This window comes from Fringilla coelebs (assembly GCF_963513975.1).
Source record: "Fringilla coelebs genome assembly, chromosome: Z".
Classification (NCBI taxonomy): domain Eukaryota; kingdom Metazoa; phylum Chordata; class Aves; order Passeriformes; family Fringillidae; genus Fringilla; species Fringilla coelebs.
In genome coordinates this window covers 29,394,011-29,411,809 of record NC_140031.1, presented here as the reverse complement: position 1 = coordinate 29,411,809, position 17,799 = coordinate 29,394,011, and the positions used below count along the sequence as shown (strand labels likewise).

At 35.7% G+C, this 17,799-nt stretch overlaps 1 protein-coding gene across 1 annotated transcript in view; it reads left to right on the top strand.

Annotated features, from left to right (window-relative positions):
• The window catches only part of PTPRD (protein tyrosine phosphatase receptor type D), a gene marked incomplete at its 5' end in the record, with an annotated part of 283,346 nt that overhangs the window by 174,442 nt on the left and 91,105 nt on the right, over window positions 1–17,799 (top strand). The window contains 6 exons of the mRNA XM_084225157.1: window positions 1,020–1,607; window positions 2,037–2,137; window positions 2,927–3,180; window positions 7,771–7,861; window positions 13,776–13,985; window positions 17,250–17,410. Of these exons, the coding sequence (XP_084081283.1) occupies window positions 1,020–1,607; window positions 2,037–2,137; window positions 2,927–3,180; window positions 7,771–7,861; window positions 13,776–13,985; window positions 17,250–17,410 (1,405 nt within the window). The remainder of the gene's footprint in view (window positions 1–1,019; window positions 1,608–2,036; window positions 2,138–2,926; window positions 3,181–7,770; window positions 7,862–13,775; window positions 13,986–17,249; window positions 17,411–17,799) is intronic.

Below are 17,799 nucleotides of genomic sequence, written 5' to 3'. Positions count from 1 at the left end.
AATGAAAATATAAATGAAATGTATACAAATGGAGATGAATAAATTAAAATTAATTAATCAATTAAATAGAACCAGTAAATGAGAATTCATATTGGGACTCCAAAAATGTACACTATGTAAATTATGTAATGGTGGTTTTGGTATGAATAGGATTCAGTCCTCTCTGGACTGATTCAATTCAGTTCCTCCTCGATGTCCATACCACTGGAGACATGCCAGTCGGAATTTCTCTAAGACAAATCACCAGTTTGGACCAATGGGTCCCAATTAAGTTTGTGACTGTATGTAGTGTATAGGTTAAGAAAAGCTACCAATTTAGCCTTCTTCAAAAGAAATCCAGTTCATGTGCACAAAAACCACGCTGGAAAAGAAGTCATATGTGATAAGCCATGCTGGAAAATATTAAATTCCAAACTGCAGTACCTCTCCACAGTGTTTGGAGGCAGAAGTGATTTGTGTTTGGAAACTAGAATGGCAGGGTTCTATCCTGTGTAGTAATGATTTTTGAGGGCAAGGTTCTTCTGACTTCTACTACATTTTTACTGTTTATGATAAAGTTATGTTAAATTTATTTAGAAACTTGTTACTTCTTCATTAATTATTTTCCCATTTACAGGAAATGTGCCTTGGACATGAAAACATATAACTTATGACAGTACTTTTTTTTTTTTTTTTGCAAACAAGGATTTGTGAGACAGGACCATTCATAAGATGTTTGTTGGAAGTTTTACTTCTTGATTTGTGTTCCTAGATCCTGTGCCTCTGAATATACTCTGTATTTAGAAATAATGGTAAGGGAAGAAGACAAAAGCAGTAAACCTCTCTACTGTTGCAGTTCCTTATGCTGTATTACTAAATAGTGCAGGAGTCAGACACTATTTCTTCATTAGGACAGTAATATGTGGAACTGAGTGAGGAAAGAGAAAATATGTCCCTATCCCTGCTAAAAAAACTAGCCTCAAGAATTGTACCTGCAATTGTGTTTATATCTGTCCTCTTTAAATAACATTGTGCTACAGTTCCAGGCAAACCTCGGCTTGTGATTAGCCACACACAGATGAACACGGCTCTAATTCAGTGGCATCCTCCAGTGGAAACTTTTGGCCCGCTGCAGGGTTATCGCCTGAAGTTTGGTCGCAAAGACGTGGATACATTAACGACCATGGAGTTCTCAGAGAAGGAAGATCACTTCACAGCCACAGACATTCACAAAGGAGCTTCTTATGTCTTCAGGCTCTCAGCTAGAAATAAAGTGGGCTTTGGGGAGGAGATGGTTAAAGAGATTTCTGTTCCTGAAGAGGTACCCAGTGGATTTCCCCAAAATCTCCACTCGGAAAGCTCTACTTCTACTTCAGTTCAATTAACTTGGCAGATGCCACTCTTGGCAGAAAGGAATGGCATTATCACCAAATACACCATCTTGTACAGAGATATCAATGTTGCTTACCAGCCAGTTGAACTCCCTGTTGTTCCTGCTGATACCACTATGACACTTTCTGGCTTAAAACCAGATACCACTTATGATGTAAAAGTACGTGCCCACACAAGCAAAGGGCCTGGTCCATATAGTCCAAGTGTCCAGTTCAGGACACTACCCGTGGATCAAGGTAGGATTTGTCTGCTTATGGCGTTGACCTTTAAAGGAGTATCGGTCTTTGGATTTCAGTGTATTTGAAGGTGTAAATAAAACTGACCGGCCCCTTCATAAAAATAGGTTCATCAAACACGAAAGGTAAAGTATATAAATCTTAATATGTTTTGGATGCCTTAGAATTCAGCTTTCCCTTGCCAAGCAAGTTCTGGCTAACTTCTTCACAACATTTTCAGGTAAGGAAAATGTGTGTATTGAGTTGCAGTAGAAAAGAGTGAGAACGAGTTTTAAATGTGATACTTAGGTATGAACAAAGAGGTAGGAGAATTGATTTCTTGTTGATTTTTGAGCTAAATGGAAAGCTAATACTCCCAAGTAGCAGTGGAAAAATGACAAGATCTAAGCTCCAAGATGTTGTTTATATACATTGTTTCTTTTTTTCCAGCAGTGTTTGCAAAAAATTTTCATGTTAAAGCAGTAATGAAGACTTCTGTTTTGCTGTCCTGGGAAATTCCAGAAAACTACAATTCAGCTTTGCCTTTCAAAGTAAGTTACTTTCCATTTGTAGAAAAGAAAATGACAGAAACTAGACAATGTATTTACCTGATTAAGTAGCTTACTGAACACAAATCATGAATATATACTGGGGTACTGTTGTTTCTAAGATTGCTAATTTTTCATTCACCCCTACGGTATTTTAAAGAAAATGGTGGAGCAAAATAAAATTTTTCTTCTTTTTTTCCGTTCAATAAAGAATGCAGTTAAGTGCCATTTTTGGTTTTGCCTCCTCAATGTACGACAGCACATTTTTGATTTGAAAATCTTTTACTCCACTAGCTATAGCTTTATCCAGATACAGACGCTCAGAGTAACATGCAGTCTTGCCTGGAATTTCTTCTGTTTCATTCTTAATCACTTGCATCATCTCAGGCAGTAGTAAGTGAAGAACAGTATTTTAGGAACTAAATGCTACAAAAACCTTTCTAAATAAGGCGTGTGACTGAAAAAGTCAAGATACTTGAAACAAGAGTACCTTGCTGTAAATTCTGGGTTCAAGAAAATCTGCTTACTTTGAAAAAGTGAAATTGGATTTCAGCAGTGCTTATATTGCTTTATATTAATGTAGTACTTTTTTTGCTTTTTTCCCCCCTGAAAGTTAGACACTTACTTTCAGTAGTGAATTTAGTACTGCTTTACACCCTAAAAATAACTAAATAAATTAAATTAAAATTTATTTATTATTTAAATTTATAGCTAGGTTGTTTCCTCAATTCAGTGTTACAGAATCAGTTGCCCTCTCCTAATAACCAAAGCTACTTTTGTGTATTAACTTAGATCCTTTATGATGATGGGAAAATGGAGGTTGATGGACGTGCTACTCAAAAGCTGATCACAAACTTGAAGCCAGAGACATCATATTCATTTGTCCTGACAAACAGAGGGAACAGTGCTGGGGGTCTCCAGCACAGAGTAACCGCAAAGACTGCCCCAGACGTGCTTCGCACAAAGCCAGTCTTCATTGGAAAGACCAACTTAGATGGCATGATAACTGTGGAACTTCCAGAAGTACCCTCGAATGAGAACATAAAGTGAGTGAATGAATGACATACCATTGATTTTGGCTCCAGCTAGATGATCATTCTAACTCTTGATGGTCAACCATGGCTTTATTCTTTATAACGGTACAGAAACTACAGTACTGTAGTCTCTACTACTACTACTGCAGTAGTATTTAACTAATGTTGCTTTAAAATTTGATGTAGTAAACTGGGAGGGGCTGTTGACTCTCTCAAGGGACAAGAGGCCTTGAAGAAGGGTACAGATAGATTGTAACACTGGGCAGTCATGAGTGGCATGAAAATTAAGAGCAAATGTCAAATTCTGTTGTATGGGTCCTTGAGTGCATTCAACAGGGGGCAACAAAGCTGATTGAATGACTGAAAGGAATGTCCTGTAAGGAGCTGCTAAGGGTTTTGAGCTTGTCTAGTTTGGAAAAAAGAAGGCTAAGGGCTGACCTCCTTGCCCTCTGCAGCCTCCTGAGGAGGGGAAGTGAAGAGGGAGCTGCTGATCTCTTCTGACTGAGATGCATTTATAGAACATGAGGCAATGCCACAGAGCTGCATCAGGAGAGCTGCATCAGATGTATTAGGAAACATTTGTTTTCTGTGAGTGTTTTCAAACTGGAAGAGGCTTCCTAGTCAGGTGGTTAATGTCCCAAGCATGTCAGTGTTTAAGAGGTATTTGGATGATGCCCTTAATTTTTATTAACTTTTGGTCAGCCCTGAAGTGGTGAGGTAATGGGAATAGATGATCATTGTATATCAGTTCCAACTAGAACTCTTAAGTTTGTCACATAGCCACATATGTAAGACTTGTATAAAGACTGATTGTCCTTCAGTTTGCAGATTTTTCTCACAGTACTTTTGTGTTTCATCACGGACTGCAAAATGAGGGATACAGAAAACCGGTTATATTTTGAACAATATATCATCTCAAAAAGAATGGATACCCATTGATATGCATATCAATGGATGCATTGATATGCATAACTACACTGCTGTAGCTCCTTGACGTACTCAGACTCAGTCACTCAGGAATTATATTGAGTTTTAAAGAATTGGTACTGCGATTAAATTCATTCAGATTCATTATTTCTGATAGTTTTTATCAGGATAAAAATACCTTGACCTCTCCACTGGTCTCAGAAAGAAAACAAGAAATTTTGCCAGAAAAGTTGGAAGTTTTCCAGAGGTTACATAGGTTTTGGAAGGGAACAGGTGGTGTGGAAATTTAAACAGAAACAGGACTAAAGATCTGAGAGCACATGGTCAGCAGGGATTAGAAAGGTTAGACAATAAAGATTTGCCAGGAAAACATGAAGCATGATACAATCAATAAGTGTTACTGCTCTGCTTATAGTGATTCTTGTTGATTTGTAAGGTTCCCATATGTAATGTAAAGGAAATGGGGAGGAAAATGAGCCAGTCACTAAATGATGAGAATTCAACTTGTCCTCTCCCTGGTGGATTTTTACAGCTTTCTAGAAAGCTGCCCCCTTTTTCATTACTGACTGAAGATTTTCAGGCAGGTAAGGTCAAGAAATAAATGACTTTGAAACATTAAAAGGATGAAAAACTGAAAAATGTAGTCATTATCATTAGATTGAGTAAGATGCGGTCAGTAACAAATGCAGCTAAGGAAGACTGAAGATGGAATGAGTCAAAAAAGATTTATGAGGCAGAGCATTCACAGAGAGAAAAATGTGCAGGATAGCTGATCAAACAGCAGCAGATGATAGCACTGGAATAAAGGACAATTCCCTTCTTTTTATATAGTATAAAAAAGTTAAAGAGGCTAAGTGACACCAGAAAAGGTACATTCAATCTACAGGGTCAAGCTGCCAATTTTGCACATAATCATATCTCCTATTTGTGCATCTATTTTCTAAGATTTGATAAAGTAAAACATAACACTTGACCCTTGGAGTAGGCATACCAAAGCAAGTATATACTGAGCAGAAAGCCTGACCTGATGGTTGCACCAATAAAATAAATAAGGTTATTCTGCATTAGTCTTTATATGGGAAGAACAATTTCATGTATTAGTCATGTTGACATCTTTTAGACATGCTGCTCCTCTATTGGTACATTATATGCTGAGGATTGTCCCTAGCTTACAATGAAGTACTGATAATTCTTCAATAATTACACAGAAACTGAAACAGGGAATACTTTGCTCTAATGGAGAATAGGTAATGAGGTTGAGGGTAGTATTATAAAAGCCTTTGTAATATTTGTAATTAAAGAAGGTAGTATTTATCAATGTTTGATGGTGATACAGGATAGAAATTGGTGCAGAGCTCTCATTATGATTGGTAAAATAATCTCTTTTGCTCATCTCAAGGGAGCAAGTTCTTAATTTTTCTTTCTTTTATTATTTTGGACTATTTCCAAAGCAATTTTTATGTGTAAAGACCAGTTCATGTTTCTCTGAATCTCTTGCATCATTGAAAAGTCTTCAGTAAAACCAGAGTTTTGTGGAAGACTTTGGCCTCTCAAATACTCAGTAGATAAAACAATATCCAAATTAACCCTTTATTTCTCACCCTCCTCCCCTCTCTCCTCCAGAAAAAACTCCAACCTAAGAAAAACAAACAAACAAACAAATAACAAAGTAAACTATAAAACATGTTTTCCAGGAGATGCTACATTTGCACAATTAACTAAAAATCACAGAACTTTGTTGTCCTTCACAATTTGCAGCACTGCATATTAGTGTGAAATTTTTCATTTTTCTGCTTACTATTTATTAGCTTATTCTTTCAGTTTAAAATACTTTGTGTGTGCTGAAAGTCTTAGTAGATTTTCAAAGTTATGAGGGGGAGACTTTCATGAGGGAAGTGAAAAAGAGTGTGAAAGTTACAATTACGTACTGGATGTTCCTTGATTGAAAAGAAAAATGTATAAACACTCCGTTAGCTTAAAAAATGAAAAGATGAAGAAAAAGAAAAGGATAAGTATGTGTCTTTGATGTTTGAAAGACATAGAGGGGCAAGTTCTCAATTCTTTTTGTCTTGATCCTTAGACATCTGTTAAAGAAAGGGTATGTCAGTCAGTGTTTACTAGGATTTGCTATTCAAAGTATTTTTAATAGACCAATGCGGGTTTAAAACTTGGGATTGACCAACCTTACAGCTTTTAATCTTTTTAAAAGATGATTTATAATATTGTCACTATAAGAATGCATACCACAAATGTTTTTTTAAAATACTGGAATACAGCAAGTGGACACTAGTTAAAAATCTGTGGGCAACACTGCTTTCCAACACTGCTCCTGTTGGAGCTTAGCATTTCCACAGAAAATTTCCTCAGATTTTTTAACACATATATTAATGAATACGCATATTCTCTACAGAAGTTGAAAATCTAAAGCTTTGTTACATTTCTTTTCTGGGAAAGAGCTTTAAATAAGAAGAGATTATTAAAATTGATCAATGGCTTGCAATGGTATGGTAAAACCGATATTTAGAGTTGGCTTAGACTGAGATGGTTTTGAGCCAGTATTAAGGCAGCTCCTTTTCTGTAGACTCGTTGTTAATTACTTAGGATTTTCAGCTGCATTTCATGAGTAAAATTAATAGTTTTGCAGAAGGTTGAATGGGTTGCAGACTAGAAGAGGAGATGGCCCATGAGACACTAAAATTATCTTCTATAATGAGACCCAGAAACACCTTAATAAGCTTTTGTTACTAGAAACAAAGAAAATGTCTCTTTCCCTCTCCTCTGATATGGAGAGTGCTTGACTTTTTGACAAGTGTGTTTATCAAGCAGACATATATTATACTACCCTGCATGTCCTGCTGTTGTGATTCCACTGCTTCTTCCCTCACATTAATGTGAAGTTATGGATCTGCCTGACACATATCCAAGTAAACATTAAAAGTAGCAGATCTCCATCACACCAGAAAATATAATTTACTAGTCTCCGTGGGTGGGGAGGAAGAAAATATTATTATGAAAATGCTTCTGAAGCAAACTGATTTATATAATTGTCAAATCCTAGATATAAAAAGAGTATATATCAATCTCTCTTACCAATGACTGTGAACAGGATACTTATGTAGATAGAGCTAATGGCAATTGATTGTGAAAAGGAAAGAGAGTATGGATGCAGTGTATGTCCTGATTGCTTTTTTTTTGTCTTTATTATGATATTGGCATTAAAAAATACGTTTTTTAAACTTACTATTCTGATTACACATTAAAATGGCAGATTATAGGTTGGTATTTAAGATTTAAATATATGGTAATATATTTCAATTTAGGGCTTTGGGGTTTTTTTCAGGGTGATGGTGGCAGGGCACACATAACCTATGGTTCTTGTATTTCATGTTGGCATTTTAGTACATGGTAATTAAAGTTTTTTATAAATATTTATATGTTTGCACAAAAAGGCAGGTAATTGGTGCCATTTGTTTGTCAAATGCTTTACAATTGATGTTATTTCAAGAGTATGAATGTTTACAGCTATGTTTGGAAGGCTGCAGTGACATATTAATGTGCAGAACTTTATTCTCAACATACCACTTTTCTCTTAAGTTCCTCTAAACAGACCTGCTCCATCAATTTATCTGTTCCTTTTCGTTCAAATTCTCTTTTGTCCAACTTTGTCATTTACAGAGGCTATTACATAGTTATTGTGCCTTTGAAGAGGTCTCGTGGAAAGTTTATCAAACCATGGGAGAGTCCAGATGAAATGGAATTAGATGAGGTACTGTATACAGTTTGGGGTTTTTTTCCTTCTCCTTTATTAAAGAAGCGATCTTTCTCATTTTAGGTAATTAATTCAGCAGTTCTAAAAGTTTTGTCAGGATGCTTTATATTTATATTTGTATTAGCCTGTGGAGACTAAGACAAAAATTCAGATTGCTTAAATCAGAAGACAGTAAAGACATTAAGTTGAAATAAAGAGCACAAAGTGTCTTATATTTGTTGACAATAATATTTTATTCTTTTTCTATTGTAAAGAGTGATGCAAAAGGGTAGGAGGTGAAATGACTTGTCAGCAAAAGCTTAATCACCAACAGTATGAACTGTAATAAAGGTCTGGTTCATTAGAGGGGTGTTTACTAAGTCTGTTACAAATGCTAAATTGCAATTTGCACTGCAGTTTAACATTTGACCTTCTGGTGGTGTTTTTACACCATTGTCATATACTGTAATACTTTTAGTGAGACATAGCCTCCATTCCACCAACAGTTTGTGATCAGAAATAAATGTATGAGCAAGGAAGGAAAGAGCAACATTGTGTTAACATCTGAAACTGTAAATTACCTTAATCCAAGGGGAGAAATTACTTTCATTTTAGAAATAAGCCCAGCAATGCTAGAAATCTATTTAGTGTGTAATTGATATAATTCCAGGACATACAATATTCACCCCCATTTTCTGTTTTACTGAAGGATAGCTCATGCAAACTTGTCCTTCTTCTTTCAATCTGTAAATCTGTAGTAATGCTAATTTTTGTGATTTTAAAACTCATTCAAGGGCCCCTTACAAAAAACATGTGGCGGTGTTATTATTGTTCTCGTTTTATCTGGCCAAGATTTTAGATAACATTCAAATGCTGTGGTACTTTGTAGGTGTAACATGTCTGCAATTCAAAGACCAGAATCAGGTTTTTTTACTCCTGATGTAGTGTTCTTTTGACTGTGTCCATTTACTTATGGATGGAAGAGATTTACATTACAGAGATAACCTCACCATATGCCGCTCCATAACACAGTTACTGGGAAGCGTCCATCCCCTACCAGCAAGCATAAAGGTTCTTTTCTCTCCTGCCACTGACAAAAGGGATATACATTTCAAATTTTGCCCCAAAATATAGGGAAAATAAAGGTCTTCACCAAACTAACAGTGTTGTAGAAAGTGTTCAAAATACAAATTGAATTATTTCAGTCCTTGTCACAACAACCGGTAAATCCTTAGTCAGAATATTAAAAACAACTGTTCGGAGGAAGGCATGATGACTAACTGATTCAACTCAGTTTTTTCTTGACCAGTTTCATTTATGTGATCATCTCTCTTCATTCAATTGCAGCAATGGCTGGCTTTGATCTATTAACTTCTTCCCTTTAAAAGAACTTTGATTGTAAACGCCATCAGCTCATGATCATAGTCATAGGTGACATCAAATACAGTTAAACAGTAAAACTCTGACAGCCACATCCCTACAGTAATGGAAACTGAGTGTTGCTACCCACTTTCAACATCCAGAGGCTGTAGTCACATTCAGCAGCATTAATAGATTAAAGGATAGGTGCCAGATGACATTGAAGTTTCTGGCAATTAAATTCTATGGTTCCTGCTGATTCTCATAACAAAGGGTCATTTTAATCATCCTGCAAGTTTTGTTGCCTTAGTCAGTATAACAGATTGATAAAGAACATTTATTAATTCAGAAATATTTGTGTCAGGATGGGTTGTTTCCCACTTCTATAGATATAATTGAGACCACATTGTAGAATTAATGATGGAAGAAATAAGATATGCATTGACTGGAAAATGAAGTTATTTCTGATAAAGAACTAAACCACTTGATATATCTTTTACAATTGCCACCAATACATATAGCAAGAACTGAGCAGGGAAAAACATTAAAAGCAGGCAGCAACTGCATATCATGCTAACTCATTCAGGTTCTATTACTTAAAAGACTGGTTTGCTTCCAGCTTTGGAAAGTATGCATTTTATCAAGTGGTATTCCTGACAGGTTTATGAACACAGTCCCACAATAAATACATTTGGAAAAAAATAACAACGACAACAACACCAACACCCCCCACACAAAAAACAACAACAACAAAAAAACAACAACAAAAAGAAAAAACACCCTCAAAAAAAAAAAAAAAAAACCCAAGCAAACAAAAAACCAACAAAAAAACAAATGAAAAAAACCCCCAACAAACCAGCAAATAAAAAGCCACACCACCAACCCCACCAAAAAAACACTACTCTCTGAGCAAATAGTTCCTGATGATCAAGTGAGGATACTTGTACATATTTATATTTTTAGTATGGTCTCAGATATGTGTCTGGTATCAGAATTGGTTGGGTAATAGATATTTCAAATAACTATGTTCCAAATACTTTGCTTAGATTGTCAGAAGGAAAGTATTTGCTAATAACATAGCTCTTGAGTATTACTCCATTACATAACTGAGCAGTCCAAAAAGACTCTTCAGCCTTATTATAGTTACCTAATCTTCCTGCTCCTTGAACCTCGGCTCTGAAAGAAACTAAGATAGTTTTAAAAGAACAGATAATTAACTAGATGTTTGGTATCTGAAAAAAAAATTATTGGAGATACAGTCCTTTTTTACTAACTCAAAATTTCTTTCTTTTTAATATCATGAGGTTTAGTGACTTTAAACAGACAAATCATGCAAATAAATGAAACAGAAAAAATATTATGATTTGCAGTAAGTATTGCCTAGTAGGATTACTTTAGATCTGTAAGCGGTAAAACCTAAAAAAAAGTTGCCAGGTTAAGTCTTAAATTAATTCAGTAATTTTATTGAAATCTGTGTATAGAGTACAATAGGAGAAAGATGAACAAGTAATGATATTTGGCAACAACCCCATTTCCATATGAAACATTAATGAGGCTGGAGGTTCACCTGAGGTCTAATCAGTCATGTGTAATCAATGTTACAGACAAAGTTTATCTACATGCAAACACACCTAAGTTAACTGGCCTTAGGTGATGTATAACCACCTTTGAAAAGTTTAACTAATTTTATTTGACTCAGGCTAACTTACTTGTAGCATTTATAGCCAAAACTCAGTTTCTGAATTCTGTATTTCAGCATTCCATTTTCTTCCAATATCTGCATTTTCTGTTACTATTTCAAATGCGAGAAACAATCAAGATCAAACATTTTTCTTTGCCTCTCAATCTTAATCTAATTTTGATTGCTGTACTCCTACCGTACTTTGACATTTTATTACGAGTTACTTATAATCCAAATTGTAAATACACTGTAACATATGATAAGGAATAAATAATAAAGAATTTAATTGAGGCAGACACACAACTTGAATTCCACTGGAAGTGGTGCATGGAAGTATCTGTTACCCTCAGGGATAGCACAAGCTGTATGCCTCTGCTAGAGCTGCTGCGTTTGTGGCTCCTGACTTTAAGCTACCATGCACTGTTACTACCCTAATACTTAGTTTCATATTTTGGCATACTTCCAGGTAGCCAGTGCTCAGTCCTCTGCATAGCCATTGTTATAAAATGTGGCATCATACAGAGACAAACTTTTCATAGTGCTTCCCTCAGCAGATCCTGTAAAGGCTGATCTAACCTGGAACAAGCTTCGATTATTCTCTGCCTCATGTTCTGCATTTAGTAACTCTTCCCAGGGCATAGGAAGCTACCAACAGATGTGAGAGTCACCTTCAATAAAGTGACTAAATAGAAATCTCTTCAATATTACGGTTCTCTGCTGCCCTCATTTTTATATGACGCAAATAGACTCTAGCTGCTCATTAAACTGTTTAGGAAGAATGAAAGAGAAATATGGACTGCTGATTGGAATAGTGTCCTTGAGTAATGAATAATGATTTCTAGTCTCAAATTATGGCCAGTTCTTTTTTTGCTCAGGGGATCCATTGCACTGTACCAGGTTTTGTGTCATGGCATTGAAATTGATAGGGGTAAATGGATGTAAAATCTCTGCAACGGGACACAGACACAGCATTAGAGCTGGAAAGCAGTTTACTGAGTAGATGTTTCAAGATATAACATCCAAATGCCCTCAGTGTTAAGGAAGCCTGGATTCAAGGGGCACATCTTGCTTTCATATGTATCTGTAACCTTAAATTTAGTCAGTGAGAAGGGGTATCAAGTTATTCAGTATTAAAAGCTCCTTTATGAGTGGCAGAGTGAATATTAGGTTGCTCTACCTGAATTGCAATTTTTAATTGTGTGATTGCAAAGTACAAGGTCCCGTGAGGGGAAGACAAAAAGATGTGCTCAGTAAGCTGTGGCCTAAATAAAGAGTGCATTGAAGATGGTGAAGGGGAAGCCATATGTGGAGTGGCTGAGATCACTTGGTTTGTTCAGCCTGGAGAAGACTGAAGAGATCTTCATTGCAGTTACAGGTTCCTTGTGAGGGCAGGTGGAGGGGCAGGCACTGATCTCTTCACTTGATGGTGACAGTGACAGGACCTGAGGGAATGGTCTGAAGCTCTGTTAGGGGAGGTTTAGGATGGATGTTAGGAAAAGAATCTTCACCCAGAGGGTGTTTGGGCACTGGAACAGCTCCCCGGGGAAGTGGTCACAGCACCAGCCTGACAGAGTTCAGTGCACTCAGGCACATGGAATGGCTCTTGGGACTGTGCTGTGCAGAGCCAGGACTTGGACTCAATGATCCTTGAGGGTCTCTTCCAACTCAGCATATTCTGCAATTTCATGATTCTGTGGACAGCTTCCCTGACTAAACATGTACTTTGAAATTAATATATATAGTTAAGACCAAACTTTAGTATCTTTTTTTTTATCTCTTTCTCTCTCCAGAGATTCGTCTCCTCCTCCTAGAAATGAATTTTGTGCTTATCTATTGTATTAGAAGTACTGGTGTGCTGAAAAGACTCCACAATTACTTAGAAATATTTCTGATTTAACTGTAAGACTACAGGACATTGTATAAGTTTCATAAGCAAAAAAAAAAGGGAACCACAAAGAGACCTTAGAAGTCATAATTTATCACACAGGAGAAGTTAACTTGTAATCAAATCAGACTAATTTTTGTGGAATGCCAGTATATGTAAAGCAGAAAAAGGTATTGAAGAAGCATTTGTCTGATTTAATAAGTAATTCATCAATAGATTATACTAGCTGAGATTAAGTTCCTTTCTTAGTATGTTTTCCAAGTTTGAGACTATCATCTAATCTTGTCACAGATGTACTGATATAAATTTCAGCTGTGTTTATCAGAAGAAGTGATTAATTCCTGGAGGTATTTAAAAAGATGTGTAGTTTTGGTGATTAGGGACATGGCTTAAGGGTGGACATGGAAGTGTTAGATTAATGGCTGGAATCATTCTTAGAAGTCCTTTCCAACATAATTGATTTTATGATTCTATTCTACGACTCAGAATAGAGAAAGAAAGAAAGAAAGAAAGAAAGAAAGAAAGAAAGAAAGAAAGAAAGAAAGAAAGAAAGAAAGAAAGAAAGAAAGAAAGAAAGAAAGAAAGAAAGAAAGAAAGAAAGAAAGAAAGAAAGAAAGAAAGAAAGAAAATATGTGATATGTTATGTGTGTTATGTGTACTTTTATGTCCCCAGAGAAAATACATTGTTTTCTTATCCTCTCCCAACCTCCTCCTAGACACAACAGTATCTAAAAATTGTTTTATGTTTGTATTGTGGGCATTGCAATTGCCTCCTAGTATCTTATCCTAACAAGAATGTCAAGACTTTGGAAGATTTTGCAATTGATTTAGTGATACTGATATATCCCATGAAATGTGGATAAATTGTTTTTTTGTAGTTCCTGGTCATGCATTAAATTTTCTCATTACACTGTCAATAAGTTACGTTAAAATTGTTTACAGTTATCTTTCTGTTCATGCTCTCTCTCTCTCTCCCCTCCTTTCTTTTCCCTTCCTTCATTTTAAAGCTGCTTAAGGAGATAGCTAGGAAACGCAGAAGCATTCGTCTTGGGAGGGAAGTTGAATTAAAGCCATATATTGCAGCTCACTTTGAAGTTCTTCCTACGGAATTCACATTGGGGGATAAGAAGCATTATGGTGGATTTGAGAATAAGCAGCTGCAGAGTGGTCAAGAATATGTCTTCTTTGTGTTGGCTGTAATGGAGCACTCAGAATCTGTAAGTTAGCTAATATTTTTCAATCTCAAAATTACCTTACACAATCACGAAAAAATTTTTTCAATGCTTTTTCCACTTCCCTAAAGCTTTTTTTTTCCATATTACTTGTCAGAGCATCTTTAACGTGTTTCCTTACTCAATGCCCATTAATTCCTTGAACTCATCAATTCTGTTTGCACTTTTGTGATTTCTTCAGTGCATAACTGAAACCTAAGAATCACCTTTTATTAGCTGTGTCATGATGCTTTGAAAATTGCATTGTGTATTATTTTTGACCATGGACACAGCTTCTGAGACATGAACTTTACAGCAGCATCTTTCTCTATGTATTTAAAATAATTTAAAAGCTGTCTTTTATGCTACCATTGAATAATGGTATAGGATATACAGGGTTCTTGGAAAGATCCATTGAACACGAAACAGGCACAGCTACAGTCATTCCCTAACAATTTTATCAGTAAATTGTTAGAAAGTTAGAAAATAATTCAATAATAAGGAAAATCCCTGAGGTGAACTAAATTATGAGCTGTCATTTCTCTTTACGTAATTAATTTTGTAGTCACATCCCTTTGTGCATGATTTAACCTAATGCATATGATGTATTAAAAAAGAAAAAAAAAAGACAGATGTAAGACTTTTGAAAGATGCAATACACATTAGCATTTTAACATACAATGTGTAATACAGTATGTTTCTAATTCATAACTTAACCTGACAGATACATTTGCAGGTTCAATCACTTGAAACTCCAACACCAATACCCTGAATTCTAGTCAAATCCTTGCAGTGTATAACTCTGTGATTGCTTTCTTGGTGTCAATGGAATGTGCCTACTTAAGCATGATGAGGAGGTAGTTCCACTTTGAATACTTTTAGACACGTAGCTTCATTTGAAAATAAAGTAAGTGCCTCCTGCAAGCTCAAACATAAATCAAAAGTTCTCTTTTCACTTCTTGACATGGGCTGCATAGACATATAATGCTGAAGGTGTTGTATCAGAAAGGCTCAGATTGGAGAAGGTAGACAGCTTTTTACTGTAAAGTTAAGAGGCCATAAATCTGAGGGTTATAAATTACCTGTGCTCAATGGATCTTCTCAATATAAAGTGCAATTTCTTGTGGTTTTTATATTAATTAAGGTATAAATGACCTAAATATATTGCTTTGTTAGAAATCAGGATAAAAAAGCAGGAAGAAATAGGTTGTAAACTGACATATATGGCAAAATGTGTATTGGGTCCTGCTCTTGAAAGACTTCAAAAGGCATTACTGAACTTAGGCTAAGTTAAGCCATTTCAGCATGCCATCTGAAACATTTATGTGGTTGAGTAGCATGAGGTAATCACAGACTGTGAAGAATTTTTTAAGGGTGTTTGAGATTCAGCTTTCAATGACTTTCAATGCTCCAGTCTATCAGCTCCCAGCATATCTAGGTGATTTTCTTCTAGGACTACAGGTTCTACAGATGTAACTTGCAAGGGAAGTTTTTCTTGATATTCAGAAGTTACATTTTACATAAGACTTCTTATTCAGAGAGCATAAAATTTCTCTCTTGATTGGTAGAATAGAGAACCTGAATTAAAAAAGGTCATGGGAAGGTCTGAATTTGTTTAACATAGTAAAATGGGAGCTGGAGAGATATGATTAAAATCTATAAATATGTTAAGAATGTCATCAAGAGGAAGAAAAAATAAGATAAAATTTTAAAATAATAAATGAGTTTAAATTTTTCATTAATACAGGATGTCTAAAATTGAAAGTGAAATCCTATTTATTGAAGAAAAGTGTTTATACTGTTACCCTCGATATCCCTCTATATCTTTTTCCAGGCACTTTTGCTGCCCACTCCAAAGGAAGAGGGGAGATGTTCTTGTAACATTTTTTATTTCTTGACAGTACTGAACTTGGGGGGCGGGGGGGTGGCAGAAATCAGTCTACTTGGATGGTTCAGGAATGTAATGTGAAGACTCCCCAGTTTCCAGACAATGATCATAGATGTAAAACATAGGGAGGTTTTGGTGCCAGATGCCAGGTGTAGTAAAATGCTATAACTGGAGATTGTTGGCATAGGTGCTAGCTCAGTAACACTAACTAAGTGCCTCAGCTTTGCCAGTCCTAATCCTGTCTCTAACCCAGACACTGTCATAGCCCAGAGCCCAAAACAGGGCCAAATGAAGTGTAAAAAAACATGTCTCCTTTGATAACTCTTGTCCTGGCTTAGGGTATCTTTCAGAATACAGTGCAAACATAAATGGAAGCTAATCTCTTCTCCCAGTTATCTTATTCTGTCTTAGCTGACATTTCTGGTCTACTACTGAATCAAGTTTTTAAATCTTTTGCAAGAGCTGTAGTTCAAATCCTAGTTTAGTGCTGAGTAAGACACGCTAGCACGAACAAGAAGTATGCACAAACAATTTTGCACTTCTGAATTTACTATAATTCAGACTTCTTAAAATGATCCAGTTTTAGCAGGCTAACTCTTCAGACTCTCCAGTCTGTAATTTTAACTCTGCACTCAGCCACAGATGAAACATTTCAGGTCAAATAAGAATAAAACCAAATTCTCTTATCAATTGTTTTATCCTAGGCCAGCTGGCTTTATATCATCTAGTAAACCAAAGATTTTCAACAACCTCTGTTGGTTCATAATTCAAGCTTCATCCTTATGAAACACTGAGTGTTTATGTTCCCTTTATATTCTACAATGGATTCTCCCATTTTTCAGTCTTAAATCTGAGTTGTCTCCACCTTGTGTAGGTATATTCTGTCAGACAGTTTTTGACTGGTCAAAATGCACAGTACTATTGTTGCAAGACCCTTTTCAAGGAACCTCTTACATTCAGTCCCCTTTACTTTTATCTATAGCAGTCTTGTTATGTCACAAGTACCCTTTCATATTGTGCAACAAGAAAGTATTAAGCCAGTATGAAACTAAAACAAAACCCAAAAACTGGTTACTGGTGGGCTATAATTCTCAGTGTCCTATTCATCTTTCCATTCTCTGCTTGTGTTGCAAAGTGTTCTGCAAGGACTCTGCTACATTTGTCTGCAGGTCATTGCTAATATGTGGAACACAAAATAAAGATGATAATAACAACACACTGTTCAGTTTGCAAGTTTGTGTATTGCCTTCAAGAAAAATAGTGTTTCCAGTTTGCTATGTTCATTGCATCATTACCTTCTGTAAATTTATTTTAGATGTGGGATAGTTAACATATGAATGCATTGATTCATGATTAAGTAAGAATTATTTTTATTTCTACAGACCATGTATGCAACGAGCCCATATTCAGATCCTGTTGTGTCAATGGATCTTGATCCCCAACCAATTACAGATGAGGAAGAAGGCTTGATTTGGGTTGTTGGACCAGTTCTTGCTGTGGTGTTTATCATCTGTATTGTTATTGCTATACTTCTTTATAAAAGGTAGGTATACCTTTTAGTTTTCTTGCAGGGTATGTCATTTTCCCTCTCTATTGGTCACTTTGTAGTACTCTTCCACACTGTATTTTTGTGCTATATTATTGTAATATTACAATATTAACTGTCCTCACTTTGGAACATTTTGAAATTTGTTAATGGCTTCCAGAATGCTGCAGAAATTTTTGACAGAAAGTTTCCAGTAATTACAGGTATGAGAGTACATTTTTATGCTGATTATACTATATTAACACTATTGCATTTAAATGTTTTTTCCACTTTGCATACATTTGTATGCAAAGATACATTTGTATGCGAAGAAAGTAAATATGTGCTTGAACATAAATATGTATGGAATTTGCACATTTGACTTTTTAGAACTTGTTTATAGATGT